This window comes from Furipterus horrens, unplaced genomic scaffold (genome assembly GCF_987537825.1).
Source record: "Furipterus horrens unplaced genomic scaffold, mFurHor1.1.pri manual_scaffold_6, whole genome shotgun sequence".
Lineage (NCBI taxonomy): Eukaryota > Metazoa > Chordata > Mammalia > Chiroptera > Furipteridae > Furipterus > Furipterus horrens.
Window position 1 is genome coordinate 89,645,753 of NW_028327176.1, and position 18,626 is coordinate 89,664,378.

An 18,626-nucleotide genomic window follows, 5' to 3' on the forward strand; every position below is an offset into this window, starting at 1 on the left:
AGGATGAAGAAGCATGATTGGTTGGTACAAAAGAAACAGGGCGCTGTTAAGGACAGCATAGGAAATGGAGTAGCCAAAGAATGTATATGCATGACCCATGGACATGAACTAAGGCAGTGGGATTGCCAGCAAAAATGAGAGGGTACTTGGTCGAGGGGGCCCAAGGCGGGGGGAAATTGGGACAACTGTAATAGCATAATCAATAAAAAATATATATTTTTAAAAACATACTGAAAAACCTTTAAAAGACCTTAAAAAATAATAAGGCTGCACTATATGGAACTGACGTAGAACCCATTTTTAAGGTATACTGTTCAGTGTTAAAAAGTATCCAATATCACTTAAGTTTTAAGCATTGGTTCAAGCTTATGTATTCACTACTAGATTAAAATGTTGGAGTTTTAAAGTATTTTTCCCTCTAAATTTTTAATGTAACAATTACATTTTTGGAAAATTAAGAAACAAAACCATAGAAGTTAAGTGCTACAATAAGCAAAACACTTCTCCAGTTCAAATAACTTTACTACCAAATATATACTAAACGCACTAAGTTTTTCAACTGCAAATAAAAAGAAAAGTACTGTCCAGATTAACTTTCTAAGTAATAAAATTGTTAAATATAAAATCCATTCTGGAATTATGTTCCATAAAATGATTTTTAAAGCAGTGCAACTGCATTCAATTATAAAACCTTATGACAAAAGATAAAGGCCCAGCTACTGTTATACATATTGAAAACTGAATGCTCAAAGGGAGATAGAGCATTCTGCCCCTTTAGAGCCATCACCAGTGGGCCATGAAAGGGTACCTAAGGCATTCAGAGGTCCCTTACTCAGAAGCCTCTGTTCACTCAGCCTCTACCTCATTGGTCCTCACCTCAGATACACTAAAGAAATTGTCATTTGGTGATAGCAATGGTTAGTTAGTACCTAGGGCTTTGGGGTATGTTAGATCTGGGTTGGAAACCTAATTTTACAATTTTATAGGAGAGTAATCTACAAAATCAACTTTCTTATATGTCAAGTAAAATACAGATTACCACCAAGTTAATGTTAGTAAGACTACAGTGTCTGGAAAAGTGAAACACAGAAGGAATTCTTCAAATAAGACAACTAAAAATCTCTGAAGTAAAATGTTTCAACATAGTGAAAGAACCCAAATGGAACAATCCCTAAGGAGCACTGAACTGGAAGGCAGGAGTCCTGGATTCCAGTTCTGATCCTGCTATAAACCAGCTCCAGCTCCATGGGCACATTATTTCATGTAATTAGGTCCTAGTTTTAAGGTCAACAAAATCAGAGGCCTGAAAATCCTTTCCACCTGTACCATACCTAGACTAAATTACCAGGATGCTGTTACTGTTGTACTTTCAGGTTTCTAAAATTTTTCATTTAAATGTTTGGTTTTTATAACTTCAAATCCTGATCAGTTTTCATTATGACTGAGCTACCAGACATTAAGAGCATATAAGACTATTTCCTTAACTAAGTTATCCAAGGTCAGGTTGCTAAAAAGCAGCAAAATCAAAATTCAGACCAGGTCTAACTAACTCTAACCAACCTCGGTGGCATGCTTCTTCCTCAGACCCTCTCCCTAATTAATGTCAGGTAACTAACACCTTGCCTTTGCAAAATGACTGAAGTAAGGAGTCATGGAGCAGAATAAAGTTACCTGAATCACATGGGGCCTTAACTTCTGATACAGTACTCTAACCAATTTAATTAATTAGACATTTCAGCTACTTAAAGGGAGGCTGGAGGAAAAAAAAGGTAAAATTATCAAGAAAATGTATTAATTGAAGACAAAAAAAAAAATAAAGCACCTTTGACACTACAAGTAAATGGGGTCAGTTCATTCACATATATTTCAGGACTCAAAGTTGCAAAGGATTAAATACTCAGCGAAATAACTGCTAGATTATCTGTACTATTTGCTTGTATAAATAAGGAAATAATTAAGAACAGAAATAAGGAGGTTACTCACAGAAGTAAATGAGTAACATAATTCAAAGTACATATAATTCAGCTTTAGAAATAAGGTATATGGTCTAAATAGGTAATCCAAAGTAATAAGTATACATGTTAAAATAAAGTACATGATCACCTATATGTACACCTCCCAAATTATAGGTTGATTCAGGTTAATATCAAAATTAGTTTCCATGTGGAGAGACCAAGACAAGGGACTGCTAAATAATACAGTGAATAATAAAATCACCATCTCCCTACATCAGCAAAAACTATGTTTTATAACACATTATCAGCTCCACAGGGAATAACAAAAATAAAGTACAAAAAGAAAGTGAGTAACATTTAAATTCCCACGGCATGCTAGAACCAGGTTAGCTCCTTCCTGTTTCCATTAAACCAATCTGGGATTAAAAACTGATTTTCGAATAATCCATACATGGATAATAAAGAGGCAAATACACACAGAGATATATATAAAGTCACATTTAAATGTGTTGATTACCAAGCACTTTACAAAATAGAAAATTTCCTAAGACAGCTGATAGAAATGGAGCAAGAGGTGAGGTCACCTACCACTTAACTATTGATATAAGTCATTATGTGCTCTCATCAAACATTAGGTAGTCACCAAAACAACATACACCCCTATCTGGTATTGTAAGTCAGAAGAGCAACCTAGGGAAGCCTCTGAAATGTGTTTTATCAGCTCAGAAAGAATGAGATGGTATACATCTCCACATAACATCAGGTAAATGCGGAAGTGTCAAGAAATAATGCATTTTTTTTTCTTGAATACGAATTGTCTAAAAGACAATTTCCAAGACCCTTTGCAATTAAACGTTAGTACAAGAGAAAACTTCAGACTGAGCCTTACTTGCAGAAGCCCTCTACTGGGCGTTTCTACCAAGCTGTGTCCAACTTTTGTGTTTCCCACAATAAGCGCTGAGGTTATGCATCCTGCTGATAAAACCGGACATGTGGCATCTAAGGCACCAAACCAGAATCACCAACAGTGCTGGCTAAACCGTCGCTATTGGGATGCCCACTCCAGACGGCATCTGCACTGTGAGTGAGGACTTGAGCTCGGTGAGAAGCGAAGCTGTGTATGCAGTGAGTGGTCTGCCTGCACAAGCAGCAAGGCAAGGCTCGGGCAGCTGACTAACCCAGGACAGAGCTCCTTGCCCTCCTCTATAAAGGGAACGTGTGCCTGGCAGCCCAAACGGCAAATTCATTCAAGAATTCTCAGGCGGCCTACCGTGCAGACGTCTGAGGCAAGTTAAGATGCTGGGAAGCAGGTATGGAAAAAAGAGACCAGAGTTCACGCACAGACTGGTAATGATCCACCAGCTCCGTTGGGAGGCCCAACTAGGGGAGCCTGTGGTGCCTCCTCCGGAGTTGGGGAGGTAACGACCGGACGGGCTCCGGTTGGTCCTCCTGCAACAGCCCTTTCCAGCAGGGATGGGGCTGCTGAGACCCCGGTCTGGCCTTCGGCAACAGACGCTCCCTTCCACCAGGCTCACGGAGAGCGACCCTCCGAGGCCGCCCCAGGCCATGTGGCCGGGCCGCAGGGTGCACGAACCCGGTGCTGGTGAAACAGAGGTGAGGGAGGAAATCCAAAGAATGGGGTGTTGGGGTTCAAGACTCACTTCCTTTGGGCTTTGTCCTTCTTGGCCTTGGTCCTTTTCTTTCGGGCCTGGAGCGCAAGCACTGCAGGAGAGAGGGATGGATGAAGGGCGAATGTGGAGGAAAAGAGGCGACCAAGGTGAAGGTGGAGACCTAGCAGGGGGGCGAGGCCCGAGTGCCGGGCCTGTCTAAGGGGCGGCTCCGCGGCCAGCTCCGCGGCCAGCGCCGCGGCTTCGGCGAGGCGGCCGGCCAGTGGGCTGGCGGCTCACGAGACGCAAAGCAGCGCCCAGGAGGGGTGCGCCGGAGGGGGCTCGGGCCAGGTCAGGGGGCCGGCGGCCGGAGATCTGCCTCTCCCGCGGAGGGCGGGGCTGCAGTGGCCCCAAGGGGAACAAGGGGCGAGAGCTGCCGGCGAGGAAGGACGCCCGGGCAGAGGGGCGCGGACCAGCAGCCCAGAAGCAGGGGTTGAGGGGCCGCACCACCTAAGTGGAGGGGCGCCGCAAGCCCGGGTACCGGACTGCGGCGGTTAGGCCGAGCTCTGGGCGCTGACCCGGGCCTCGCCCCGGCGGCCGTTGCCCCTCGTGGCGAAGGCCGCTTCACCGCTCACCTTTCCGCTCCATGGCGAGACCGGTAACCGCCAGGCGCCTGCGCACTCGAGTGGCGGTGCCTCTCGCTCCCGCCGCGGCCCAAAAGCAAGCCCGCGCACACCCCGCCCCCCAAGTTCCCGCCCCGCCCCACGACGGTGTGCGCCTGCGCGTTGAGCGCGGAGCCTACCACCTGCTCCCGCGAAGGGGGACAGTAAAGTATGGGGGAGCGGGGAGCCGGGGAGGAAAGAATGTGGAACGTGAACGCTAAAGAGGGATTTGAGAACGAAGCTTGGAAGTCCGACAGGGTGCGGTTTGTTCTGTTTGCTGAATGGTTACCCCTTAGGAAAGGCGGAGAGTGGCTTTTGAGGGCTCCCGGCGTGCTGCGTCAGAGTTCCGCAGTCAACTGGGATTGGCCTCAGTTTCCCGGTCTGTAAAGTGGATTAATCAGGCGTGTCATTGTGCTTTTGCAGAGTTCTGGGGCCAATTGAGATACTATATAAAGAAAACGAAGGGAGAAGTTACAAGTGAGAAAGAAAAGGAAGTGGGAGCAACACGAAAGAAAGCCTGGAAGGAAGGAACCTGTAACCTTGTTGTCACTTAAATAGAAAATATAGTCAGTAGTGTCGTAATGACTGCATTGTGCCAGGTGGGTCCTGGAAATATCAGGGGAACACTATAAAGTATATGATTGTCTAACCCCTATTCTGTAACTAATACAAAATAATATTGAATGTAAAAAAATATAAAAATTGAATTTTTTCTTAAAATTTCAAGTTTAAATGAAGGCTGTGAAGGAAGGGGAGAGTAGAAAGTGTTTTGTTTTTTTCATTTTACCATTTTATCATCACTTCAGCACATGATCAACACAGTTGTCTTTATAGGATGCTTTTATACTTTTCTAAGTGCATTGTTTTATTTAATGTTCGTGGCAACTTCAAAGCAAGATAGTTATTACCTCCACTACACAAAGAAAGGAAAACTTGGAGAGGATATGTATGTAGAATCTTGGTGTCTGGACCCAGTGATTCAATCCTCAAACCCTTAGTGTAAAGCAGGGTTAGTAAAGATTTTCCGTGAAGCGCCATATAGTATATTAACGCATGTGGGTCATAAGATCTCTTTTTCAACATCTCAGTTCTGCCACTGGGACTCAAAAGCAGTCATAGAAAGCAGAGGCTGTGTGTTACAACAAAGCTTTATTTATGGTTTCTGAAATTTGAATGTTATGTAATTTTAACAAAATGTTCTTCTGTTGATCTTTTTTCAATTATTTCAGCCATCGTTGGCTTAGGCCTTAGTTTACCAACTCCAGTTGTAAGTTCTGTAGCTGGACAGGATGGGAGTTCTGAAGACCCTTCCGCTAAAAGAAGTTAAACTCTAGTGGAAAGACAGACAAGTAATTGACCAAGAAAGGAAGCCGACAGTACAATAGTATTGCCCAAGCCAAGCGTGGGGACTTGGGTGGGATTTTATTGAGCAAAGTAAGTCAGTCCAGTCTGGGAGGAGACAGCTATTTACCTGGATCTTGGGAAATGTGTAGTATTTCCATAGGTGGAGAAGGAGATGTCTGGCTCTCCTGAATAAGAAAATCAATTGAGCAAAAAGGCACAGACTTGGAAATCATGGGCAGGGGCTGGGGCTGGGGCTGGTAATGACTAAAGGGATGAAGTGGAACATGAGGCTGGAAATGTTGGTTTGCCAAATTTGAAAATTAGCTAATTAGTATCTGTTGCATGAACCTGAATGATAGCATTACTGGGCATATTGCAAAAGAGGGCAACACCTGTTGGCCAAGGGAGACTGCAACCCAGTTTCCTCCCCGGTCCGTACTTGAACACAAAAGGAGAGTTGGAGCAGACACTGAAGCCCTGGAGTTTGAGGATTCTCCTAGCTCAGAAAACCACATGTGGTTTAGGAAAAACAGGAGAGAACTGGAGGCTGAGAAAACAATTCCAGGATTAGGAAATTATTCCCCACCAGGAAGCAAACAATATGAGGGTAGGGACCTGTTTGGATTTTCCTTTATATAATCTCAATGCCTAGCACAGCGTCCAACACTAACAATAAATGATGCACAGTTTATGAGAAATGCCTGGACAAGAGAGACAACACTGAGAGGGACAACATGAAAGCTGTGCTAAAACCTGAATGAGTGCAGATCCATCAAAAAGGAAGTAAGTTGTGCTTGGCATGAATCGGTCATACTGACTGTGAGTGACTTGTTTCTCTAAGAACTTCACTACTCCTCTGTTTAAGAACTCACTTGAGATTTTTTCCAATGTCAAGTTCACTGGACTAAGTTCCCAGAATTGACCATTGACCATTTCTCCTTTTTTTTTTAACCCGTTTTTTTCCTCGTTCTTCTAGCATGCTTCAGTTCTCTACACCTGTTCTAAAATCTCTGTAATTGTTTATATGCGCCAGTTTGTATTTATTTTTACCCTATTCTAAAGCCTATACCTTGTTTTGTGCTTCTTGCTTTCAGGGTAACCTTAAATATCACTTTTCCTTCTCGCCCCCAATTTCCCAGGGCTCGTCCTATTCTGGACTTTACCCTTCCAAAAATTATTCTTAAACATATTGGCCATTTTTGGCATTCATTACCATTTACATGCATACCTCTCTCCCACAACTATTTTTCTGCAAGTCCTATTAAAAGTAGAATTATTCAGAGAACATGAGCCATCGTACGTTTTGCTGCTCATGGGCAGTGTCAGAATTTAATTCCTGAGAAAATCCCAATCCCCTTGAGCTAACTTACTTTTTAAGCCTTCCCTGGAGCCCTGGCCAAGTACTATAGTTCAGTTGATTAGAGCATTGTCCCAGTATGCCAAGGTTGTAGGTTCAGTTCCTGGTCAGGGCACATATAAGAATCAATTGATGTTTCTTTCTCTCTCTTCCTTTTTTTTTTTTTTTTTAACCTCTCTAAAAGTCGATTTAAAAAAGAAAAGAAAAGAAAAGACTTCCCTGGGATCTTCCCTAATGCTTCCTTGAAATTTTTGAATCTGAGTACCTAAAGTGTAGGACAGGTTTCATTCCACCCAACATGTGCTGTGTTGGTTACCACAAATGCTTATACCTGGTCCAAAGTTTTGATTTGAATTAAATCCAAACTAACACTTCCCCTTATGGCTTCCCCAATGTCCTGTGAAATGAAATGGACAACAGAAGAAAGTGCAAATATGTCACATACTTTATTTTGAATGATAGAAGATTCCCAGTAGATGTCTGCATAATTGGAGAGCCCCAATAGAACTTTATTTGCTCTTGTGAGATAGTTTCATGAAGTATATTGGGAAATAATTATATGTATTCTAGACTTGAGTATCAAGAAACAATGCACATTCAACAGAACAATTTAACAGAATTGAATGAAGGGGTTGAGGTGTGGGTAGGGATAAGGGAAACCCACAGGGAGTATGAGGCATCCAGGGACTAAGAGCAGGAGTCTTTATCACCTCTAGGCTTGAAGGCGCAAAGGGTGGAGGTGTTACCAGAACCCAGCAACAGCTTGTGAGTCTGCTGGGGCTGCCATCACAAAGTACCACAAATGGGGAGGCTTAAACAACAGAAATGCATTGTCTCACAGGTCTGGAGGCTTGAAGTCTGAAATCAAGGTGTTAGCAGGGCTGGTTCCTTCTGTGGACTGTGAGCGTAGGATCTGTCCTGTTTCCTTGGCTTGTAGATGGCTATCTTCTCCATGTCTCTTCACACTGTTTTCCCTCTATGTGTGTCTCAATCTGTGTCCTATTTTCTCCTTTTCATAATGACATCAATCATATTGGATTAGGGCTCATCCCAGTGGCCTCATTTTAACTTGATTACCTCTGTAAAGACCATATCTCCAAATAAGGTCACTTTCTGAAGTACTGGGTTTTGGACTGCAGTGCATCTTTTTTTGCGGGGACACAATTCAACCCATAAGAGCTATAGTGTTAAGAAAGGACTCCTGACAGCAGCTGTGCCCTTTGATAAAAAGGATATAACCATGGCCCAGCAGGGAAATAAATACCCAACTTCTTTCTCCTCTCATCTTCTCACATTAATGCCTTCCATTGACAAAACCCAACTGGAAGTCAGAAGGGTGCCTGGGTGATGCAGTCCATGCAAGCCAGCCTCCTAGGGTACAGAGCAGGGCGGAGAAGGGTGGAGGGTGATTATGGAGGGTCAGACAGAATACCCAGCACAAGCCTGTCTGGCCAGTCTATAGTATACACCCAAATCAGCTAGCACTTTACAAGCAAGTAAGCCAGCTTCTTGGGCTCCATGATCCCTGGAGAGGCTTGAGAACAGAAGATACTGAGAGATAACCCCCTTTCTGCCTTTGTTCTATAAAAACTTAAGCTTCACAAGGGAACTGAGCTGGAGTGAAAGGTTGGGGGAGTAGGTGGAGGAGAAAGAGTAAAAGCTTTGGCTTGATTGGGTAGGAAACGATGGAAATTCTTTGAACTCTCAACTCTGTCCTTTTGGATGCTCTTGCCGTGCATGAAGGTTGCAAGAGGGGAGGACAGTCTCTAGCAATGAGGAGGTTATAGAGATCCGTGTTTCCAGAGGCAGGTAGGGCCCTTGCTCTGCTTCCTGGAAGTGCTCTGGTGAGGCAGCAAGGTGTTGCAAACTGACCTAAGCCGATCATGTCTAACGCTTAGTTCTTTTTCATTGGTAACAATACCTGCCAGAGAAGTTTGAATTGATGAGGACTTGCCTGCCCCACATCATCACTCTTGGGATATAAAGAAAACAAGTTAACATTTGTTAACCATTCATTAGCAGGCAGACACAAAAGGGCTCCTATGACCTCTAAGTTCTTCTGGGTTTCTCTGTCCTTTTGGATGCTCTGGCCGAGGCTTGAATGAAGGGTTTACTCAAGGCAGGGACAATAGCATCCCAGGGGCAGGACTCTGTCACCTTCGTAGCTGTCATCAGGCAACCAGAGAAGGAGATTCCCTTTTACTTTGTTTTGCTTTTCCAATCCTAATCAGTGCCAGAAGTGTTATTGAAACAGGTTTTCACTGCTGAATTGAGTTGCTTGTTAATTCGTGTGTTATAAAAAGAGCTATCATTGGCAAAATTTGGGGTATTCATTTACTCTGACCCACTTTATCAAAGCCACCTTCTGCTAACCATTCCTGGTGAGGGAATTGCTGATTAGAATACAAGCTGCACCTGGGTGTAACTTCAAGTAACTGACAGCTACAAATGTCATCCTGCCTTTGCCAAAAGTTTTAATACGCCCAAGTATTTTGTTTTGAAAAAGTAGGTGTTTTAATAATGCCAGTTAAAAAATAAGCAATCTGGGAGTGTGACACCAGGGGAATGGGTAAACAAGTTTTTTGGTATGTCTGTGTGAGATGCCACAACAGGGACATGTTGGAGCTCATCTAAGGTCTGGAAGTACCAGAAGAGCTTTTTCAAACATCTTCACCCAGAATATGCTTCTCTTGCCTCAATTCCAAGGATAAATGCCAAAATATTTTAAGGTAAATTACGAACATCATGAGAGGCCTTGCCCTAGGTGACTGCCAGGCCAGGAAAGATCCTCTGCTATATTTAACTTGTTCAAAAGATCATGCAGTCTTGGATGATAAAAATAATGGACTGAAAATCAAAAGTCCTTTCCCTATTTTGAGCAGTGCAGAAACTTCCCAGACTTGTGGCCCTAAGGAGAGGGGCACCATAATGACTGGGATTTAATTTCTCTAGCTTGGCAGTCTTAGAGTGAAGACAATTTAGGAAATAGACTGAAATGGGCAATATCCTTTTTTTTTTTTTCCAGATACTTTGCACCATGCTCACCCTTATGACAAACGTTTATTGAGTACCCACTGCAGGGCTGTGTAAAGCATAGAAGAAAAAAATCATAGGCCTTGCTCTGTAGGACTTAATAGCTACCTCTTACATAATAATTGCTATTTACTAGACACTGTTGTCAACCCTACATGATAGGTACTATTATTATCATCAGTTTGACAGGTGAGGAGCCTGAGACATAACCAAAGTCACACAAACTTGTAAGAGGCAGGATTTTGCATCTGGACAGCCAGACTCTCAAATTCATACTCTTAACCAAACACTGTATCACCTGTCTAGTTTAGTGGTGGTTCGGGGCGGGGGGGGGGGGGGCTGCATAAATAATTAAATGCAATGCACAATGGTAGATGCACAAAGTGCCACAGGAGCTCAAAAAAAGAGGCCCGCTTAGCTCAGGATTTGAGGAGTGGTGAAGAGAGAGGCATTGCCTGAATGAGATAACACCTGGGCAGCGTTTGAAAGCATGAATAGGAATCAGCTGGGAATAGAGGGGAGGAAAGGAAACTCCAGCCAGAGAAGACTGAATGGTGTGTGTGTGGGAACCGTAAACAGCTTAGTATCACTGCAGTATAAAAACCAAGGGGAAGGTGGGAGATAGTTTGCTCCACAGACACTTATTGGGTCCCTTTTATGTGCAGGCACGGTGACTGGTGCTGGAGGTATTGCAGGGACAGGGCATCTAAGGAACTTGAACTTCAGCTATCAAACATTTTGCTCCTTTACTCACTAAAGTAACTTTTTGAAACTACTCCCATTCAAAATACTCCACAAACTAGAAATAGAAGAGAACTTCCTCAACCCCATAAAGGGCATCTATGAAAAAACCACAGCTAACATCATAGCCAATGGTGAAAGACTGAATGTCTTCACTTCTAAGATCAGGAACAAGACAAGGATGTCCATTCTCACCACTTCTATTCAGTATTGTACTGGAGGTTCTAGCCAGGGTCATAAATCAAGAAAATTATATAAAATGGACACAAATTGGAAAGAAATTTAAAATTTTAAAATAAAAGTGTTACATCAGTTTTTAATACCATCTTATAGAATTTAAATACAATAGCAATTCGATACTCACCATCATCCATTTATATGTGCAAAATAGTAATATCACTTTGTTAACTCTAAGAAATCTTATATTACCTCCTTTTCTGCTTGAATTGGTATTTCTATTCCATTTTTCTCCCACAGAAGTTTATCCTCAGGTAATATAATTTTTTCTTGAAAGTCTATTATACTTCTCCACATTGAAATTTAACTTGTAAGAACATTTCCAGAGATAGTGATCCTCTAAAAACTTTTTTACCTCTTTGCAAGTATTATTATTGCATGGTTAATTAAAATTACATATAGCATCACTTTTTTTTTAATGAGGTCTGCCTGTACTCTCTTTTTATAAATTTTTATTTATTTATTTATTTATTTATACTTTTAGAGAGAGAGGAAAGGAGAAAGAGAGGGAGAGAAACATCACTGTGTGGTTGCCCCTCACGCGCCCCCAATTGGGGACCTGACGTGCAACCTAGTCATGTACCCTGACTGGGAATCGAACCAGTGTCACTTGGTTCACAGGCCGACGCTCAATCCACTGAGCCACAGCAGCCAGGGCTTTAGCATCACTTTTTGATAAAGGAGATTTTATTGCAGCTATATCTCAGTACAATGGTAGGTGATTTTTCTCAATAAGTCCTGCATCATTCTATTCCTTTTCTTTGTTTTTTTTTTTTTTTTACAGTGACTAAGAAAACTTGTTCACATAAAATAAATAAAGGGGAATGGAAAGTGTTTTGCTATACAATATTATTCAGTTTTTTAAAAACTCCTTCCAAATAATGTGCCCCAAATCACATAGTACATCATCAAAACTTATTTTAATGACCCATCATGGGGTCCTTATTTAATTTTATGGAAAGCAAATGATTGGAAACCATCTGACTTGCAAAAAGATGTGTTACCCAGTCATTAAAGTTGTTTATCAGTCTGAACACTGGTGTTTCAATATGTCCCTTTGGACCCCTATGAGGTTTATGTGGTGCCTAGCAATGCATCTGAGAGTGATTCTTTGGGGAGGGAGAGAGGCCTTTGTCATCGTTTTTGCTTATTTGTCTTGTGTGCCCCACTATTCCTTGGAATGATAGTGACTTTTGTTCACTACTGTATCTCCAGGGCCTAGAAAAGTGTCAGATACATAGTAGGTGCTCAGTGAATATCTGTGGAATATTATGAAAGAATGTAAAAACCATGGGTGTCAGGGTGTGTGTATAAGGGGACAAGGAGAGGAGGCAGACACAGAGGCATCCCGTGCACTGATTTGGGTTTTTCAGTTCAAAGACACCAAAAGTCCACCTTTCTCCAAATCAAAGCAGCACTGAGGAGAGGAAAGGTCTAATCTTTAGCACCCAACCTGGGTTTGAATTCTGATACTGACCTTGAATAGCTGTGACTTTGAGCAAACTCTCAGTCTTACCCTGGATCAAAGGGATAATTTGAGGATAAAAAGAGGCATAAAGGGAAGTGACCATGAAACACAATACCTGTGAAGTATCTGCACCATCTCACACTCCCAGGAAATAGGAATTGTCCTTCATTTGAACTTGCTTCTTTTCCTTTGTGGGGCATCACCCTTCCCTCTTACTAGGCCGGAAATTGGACTCACCCTGAAACTCCGCTGCTGCAGATGCTAAGCAGTAGACAGATGGTAGTTAGGAGTCTCAGGTGAAATCCAGGGGAGAGGGACTTCCTGTCCTGCAGTTTCCTCATCTAGAAAACAGGAGTAGTAACAGCTCTACCCCACAGGGCTGTTGTGCAGAAAAATGTGTTTAACTTTTGTGAAGCATTTAGAAGAGAGCCTGGCACACAACAAAGGGTTAACAAAGGAGAGTAACTATTTTGGCCTGCCTTTAGGCCACTGATAAAAATACATGTGTTATCTAGAAGAGAAGGGACACCCCAGGGTAATAGTGGAGTGGGAGAGTGGGGACCTTGCTCTGTCTCCCATGCACTATCTGTAAGATTTGTTGAGATGTCACAGAGAGCTAGGTTCTGCCAGAGGAATAAAAACCAGGGGACAAGTTTCAGTGTCCTTAGCAGGTTAAGGATACCATGGGTATCTGTGGCCAGAGGAACCACACATTTCCTTCAAGGCTCTTGTCCTTCCAAAGCCCCTTTCACAGGAATCCTGCCCCTCCAAAGCCCCTCCTGCTATTGGTCACCATCTTATAATCAATGGATAAAGTGGGGAAAATATGGAATAACTTCAAATTCAGGTGTCAGAATGTCTTCAGTCATAAGGGGGAAGCCATAGTGAACTACAACCTATGTTTGTCAAAGATAAAAACATCAGTATAGAAGAATCAGCTCGTCAGCAACAAAGCAGTCCCATTATAGAAAACGTTGCTTTCCAATGGGATTAAAGCCTTTGAAGATTTCTTCAAGGAGAAACCAAAATTATGCCACTGAAATTCCTGAGGTTGTTGAAATAAGCATTAAAACGGATAATGATTTGCATATCAACCTGGGAGCAAGATTTACAAAAAGAGATTGCTATTCTTGACCTGCTCTGTGGGTGGGAAGAAAAAACATACCTGTTCTACAAAGACACAAAGTTCACTGGATGCTGATAAAAAGTTCAGTACAACTCAAAGTGGATGTCAAAGGAGAGAGAGGTGATGTGGCGTAAGCTCCGCACATGATATGGGCAGCATTTCCAGACCACCCATAGAAGTTTCTCTCTGAGACAGAGGTGCAGGATAGTGTGGGCCTGTGTTTTCCCATGAAAATTTACAACAAGTAATCAAAGCCCTTCTTTTCTAATAAAAGAAAAACACACCTTTCTGAACTAATGCTTGAGAAATGTGCTTTTTCTCTTAGCTCAGATTTAGGCCCAAAATGGTATTGGATTAAATAGCATTCAGTCCCTGTGAGTCCACATTCAACATTTTTTGATACCTTTGATTCATCCTTGGCTTCTACAGAAGATGTAGACAAGCTTAGAGAGAGAAGGTAGCTTAGTATTGAAGAAGAGGTTGACCTCCTCCCAATGAGAGATACATTGCATTTGGAGCTACTATACAGGTTCATTTGTTATATAAACTAGGACCAAAGTTGGCTCCTGAAATGACTGAAATATGTGGGGACAATTATGCAATTTCACAAGCTAATTGTGACTCAGAAGAGGACACAACCACACTGTGTCTGCAGTCACGTAGGCAGAAGCACCTCCAGGTATCTGGACACAGCCATGCCCACACCAGCAGACACAAATTGATTACATTCACTGCTTCATGCTTGATTTGCTTCAGATTACAGGTAATTTCTGTTGCTGGAGAGTGATGGACCATTATAAAGCAGATGCCTTTCTTTAATTTTAATTTTTTTTTTTTTTAATTGATGAGAGAGAGAGAGAGACAGAGAGAGAGAGATGCATTCATCCATTGTTTGATTCTTGTATGTGCCCTGACTGGGGAACAAACCGCAGCTATGGCGTATCAGAACAGTGCTCTAACCAATTGAGCTATCCTGCCAGGACCAACCAGAAGCTCTTCTTGGAGACAAACCTGAAGATACCTTTTTGCTCTGGGGCTGTGCAAAAGTTCTCTTCTCTGTGAGCTCCCACACTACAATGAATACTTGCCTGCCTGAATTTAACAGTAGAATCACAACTTTAGTTTTGGTGTTCATCACTCTTGTGTATTTCACTCCTCCACTGTAACAAGACTTCTGGAACATTATAAACATTCCAGTTCGCACATGCTTTTGAACCATTACTTGCTATGTCACTAAATAGGGCTTTCCCCCTTAGCCCACAGTTTGCAGTGCAGTAATCTGCAAATATACTGCATATGATGGAATGAATGGGCTTCCTTTACCATTAATGTTACAGGATTTTTAAAAAGCGTATAATTATAACAATAAGTTAGGGTTCACACGTTAGAATGAGAACCAGTCAAGGTAAGGTAAACTATGCTGTCTCCAAAGGGCATTAACTAGATCTACTCCAGCACACCTATAGCAAGGACACATATCTGTGTTAAGTTATTCAGTACAGTATGTAAGCTTTGGGTTAGTATCCACCAGATACGATGTACTGTTAGATAAATATGGTGCCCACTGAGACAACAGACAGAGGCAACATTTTGCCAATGTAGCTGTTTCGTTATTTGTTATTTTTATTTTTTAAAATTTATTGGTGATTTTTTTTTTTTTGAGAGAGAGAAATATATATCAATTTGTTGTTCCACTTATTTATGCATTCATTGGTTGATTCTTGTATGTGCCCTGACTGGGGATCGAACCCACAACCTTGGTGTATGAGGAAGACACTCTAACCAAATGAATTACCTGGCCAGGGCCAGCAGTTTAATTTTTAATAACTGTAGTTATTGAGTGAGGCAACTTTGGGGCATTTACTTTGAAAAATTTTATTTCTTATTTTAAGTATATTTTAATTAATCATGCTGTTACAGTTGTCCCAATTTTTTTCCTTTTGCCCTCCTTTGCCCAGTGCCTGACCCCCCATCCCTCCAGTAATCCTTCTCCCCTTAGCTTATGTCCATGGGTCATACATGTAAGTTCTTTGGCTTCACCCTTTCCTGTACTATTCTTAACCTACCCCCATCTATTTTGTTCTTACCAGTTCTGCTTCTTGATTCCTGCACCATTTTACCCCTTACCCCCCTGCCCCTTCCCAGCAGATAACCCTCCAAATGATCCCCATACCTATGATTCTGTTCCTGTTCTGGTTGTTTGCTAATTTTGTTTTTGTTTTGTTTTTATTTGTTAGATTCAGTTGTTGATAGTTGTGAATTTGTTATCATTTTAATGTTCATAGTTTTGATCTTCCTTTCCTTAAATAAGTCTCTTTAACATTTCGTGTAACAAGGGCTTGGTGATGAATGAACTCCTTTAGCTTTACCTTGTCTGGGAAGCACGTTATCTGCCCTTCCATTCTAAATGATTGCTTTGCTGGGTAGAGTAATCTTGGTTGTAGATCCTTGCTATTCATCATTTTGAATACTTCTTGCCAGCCCCTTCTTGCCTGCAAAATTTCTTTTGAGAAATCAACTGATAACCTTATGGGAACTCTTTTGTAGGTAGCTCTCTGCTTTTCTCTTACGGCTTTTAAGATTCTCTCTTTATCTTTAACCTTTGGCATTTTAATGATGATGTGTCTTGGTGTGGTCCTCTTTGGGTCCAATTTGTTTGAGACTCCTTTTGCTTCCTGGACTTGTATATCTATTTCCTTTGCCAAATTAGGGAACTTTTCTTTCATTATTTTTTCAAATAGCTTTTAATTTCTTGCTCTTCCTCTTCACCTTCTGGCACCCCTATGGTTCGGATGTTGGTACATTTAAAGTTGTCCCAGAGGTTCCTAATTCTCTCCTCATTTTTTTTTTCAATTTTTGTTTCTTCTTTCTGTTCCTTGTGAATGCTGATTTCTTCCTTCTGTTCTAAATTGTTTATTTGAATCCTGGCTTCCTTCTCATCACTGGTAGTTTCCTATATATATTTCTTTATTTCATGTTGTATAACCTTCACTTCTTCCTTTATTTTGTGGCCATATTCAATCATTTCTCTGAGTATCCTGTTCACCAGTATTTTGAACTCTGCATCTGGGAGGTTGGCTATTTCCATTATGTATAGTTCTTTTTCTGTGGTTTTGTTCTGTTTTTCATTTGGGCCATATTTCTTTTCCTCCTCAATTTGACAACCTCACTGTGTTTGTTTCTGTGTATTGGGTAGAGCTGCTTTGACTCCGTGTCTTGGTAGTATGACCTAATGTAGTAGGTGTCCTGTATGGTCCAGTGACACAACCTCCCCGATAACCCAAGCTGGGTACTCGAGGTGCACCCATTGTGTGGGGTGAGTACACCCTCCTCTTGTAGTTGAGCCTTGGTTGCTGTTGGCAGATCAATGGGAGGGATTTACCCAGGCCAGTTAGCTGCAAGGACTGACTGTGACCACTGATCACCAACCTCTGCCTTCCGTGGAGGATCAGCTGTGCAGAGGAACCTCTGGGGTAATTTAAATGTACAACATCCAAATCATAGGAGTGCCAGAAGGAGAAGAGAAAGACAAGAAATTGAAAACTTCTTTGAAAAAATAATGAAAGAAAAGTTCCCTAATTTGGCAGAGGAAATAGACATACAAGTCCAGGAAGCACAGAGTCTCAAACAAGTTGGACCCAGAGAGGACCACACCAAGACACATCATCATTAAAATGCCAAAGGTTAAAGATAAAGAGAGAATCTTAAAAGCTGTAAGAGAAAAGCAGAGAGTTATCTACAAAAGAGTTCCCATAAGACTATCAGTTGATTTCTTAAAAGAAACTTTGCAGGCAAGAAGGGACTGGCAAGAAGTATTCAAAATGATGAAAAGCAAGGATCTACAACCAAGATTACTCTACCCAGCAAAGAAATCATTTAGAATGGAAGGGCAGATAACATGCTTCCCAGACAAGATAGAGCTAAAGGAGTTCATCATCAGCAAGCCCTTTGAGGCGGAGATGCCTCACACACCCTAGGCTTGGTTGGAAGTTGCTCTGTCCAGCAGAGGCTTCACAACCATGGCAGAACAAATTTACCCAGGACATTTTATTATGTCTGGGGAAAGGAAGATGGCTGCTCTCTCTAGTGAAGAACAGCAATCAGACCTCCGTCCTTCATGCCTTTTATTGAGGAGGATACACATGGGAGATATAAGGTCAAAATTCATGAATCATCAATAGCTTTTAGGCATTAGGATTACAGTTGGCAATAACAGATTACATGTACCAGTACAGAGAGCACAGTGACCAGTCTGTGTCAGGGTCTATCAAACATCTGACGCCACCTGGCATTAGGTGCAAGGTTTCATGCATTCCTTGCTAGAGATTGTTTATGTTACATTAATCAAAAGAAAGCAGAGCAAGTTCTAAAGCATAATAAGCATTCTTTAAATCCAATTCCCACAGATACCGCCTGAGTGGTCTTCAGTTATGTTCCACACACAGCCTTATGTTGAGACTTAAAGACAAGCACAGCCGGAATGTCGGCAGCAGTCATGCTCAGGCTGGGGCTACGATTCCCTAAACCACAGAAGCAGTTCCCTACAGCTCTTGTTACACGAAATGTTAAAGTAAGTTATTGAAGAAAAAAAAAAGGAGATCAAAACTATGAACATTAAAATGACAACAAACTCACAACTATCAACAACTGAATCTAACAAATAAAAACAAAACAAAAACAAAATTAGCAAACAACCAGAACAGGAACAGAATCATAGGTATGGGGATCATTTGGAGGGTTATCAGCTCAGAAGGGAAAGGGGGATATAGGGGGAAATGATGCAGGGATCAAGAAGTAAAATTGGTAGGAACAAAATAGACAGGGGGATGTTAAGAATAGTATAGGAAAGAGTGAAGCCAAAGAACTTATATGTATGACCCATGGACATGAACTAAGATGAGGGAGCATTGTTGGATGGAACATGGGTACCAGGTGGAGAGAGGCCAAGGGAAAAGTATTGGGACAACTGTAACAGCAAAATCAACAAAATATACTTTAAAAATGGATAATGAAACTTAGGGTTTTTCTCAGAGTCTTATCCCAAATGGACATTAGTCCTGTTTAGACATGGCTCCCCTGCTCATCTTTGGTCCTTT

General features: G+C 41.8%; 1 protein-coding gene and 1 pseudogene across 1 annotated transcript in view; one reads left to right on the top strand and one right to left on the bottom strand.

Moving 5' to 3' along the window:
* SRPK1 (SRSF protein kinase 1) overlaps positions 1 to 4,273 on the bottom strand; it is an 87,258-nt gene extending 82,985 nt beyond the window's left edge. Inside the window, exons 1-2 of the mRNA XM_090282292.1 lie at positions 4,198 to 4,273; positions 3,617 to 3,677 (exon numbers count right to left, since the gene is read on the bottom strand). Of these exons, the coding sequence (XP_090138418.1) occupies positions 3,617 to 3,677; positions 4,198 to 4,210 (74 nt within the window). The 5' untranslated portion in view covers positions 4,211 to 4,273. The remainder of the gene's footprint in view (positions 1 to 3,616; positions 3,678 to 4,197) is intronic.
* An 8,937-nt stretch (positions 4,274 to 13,210) lies between these two features.
* Positions 13,211 to 14,944, top strand: LOC150006910 (suppressor of cytokine signaling 5-like; annotated as a pseudogene).
* Positions 14,945 to 18,626: the final 3,682 nt, after the last annotated feature.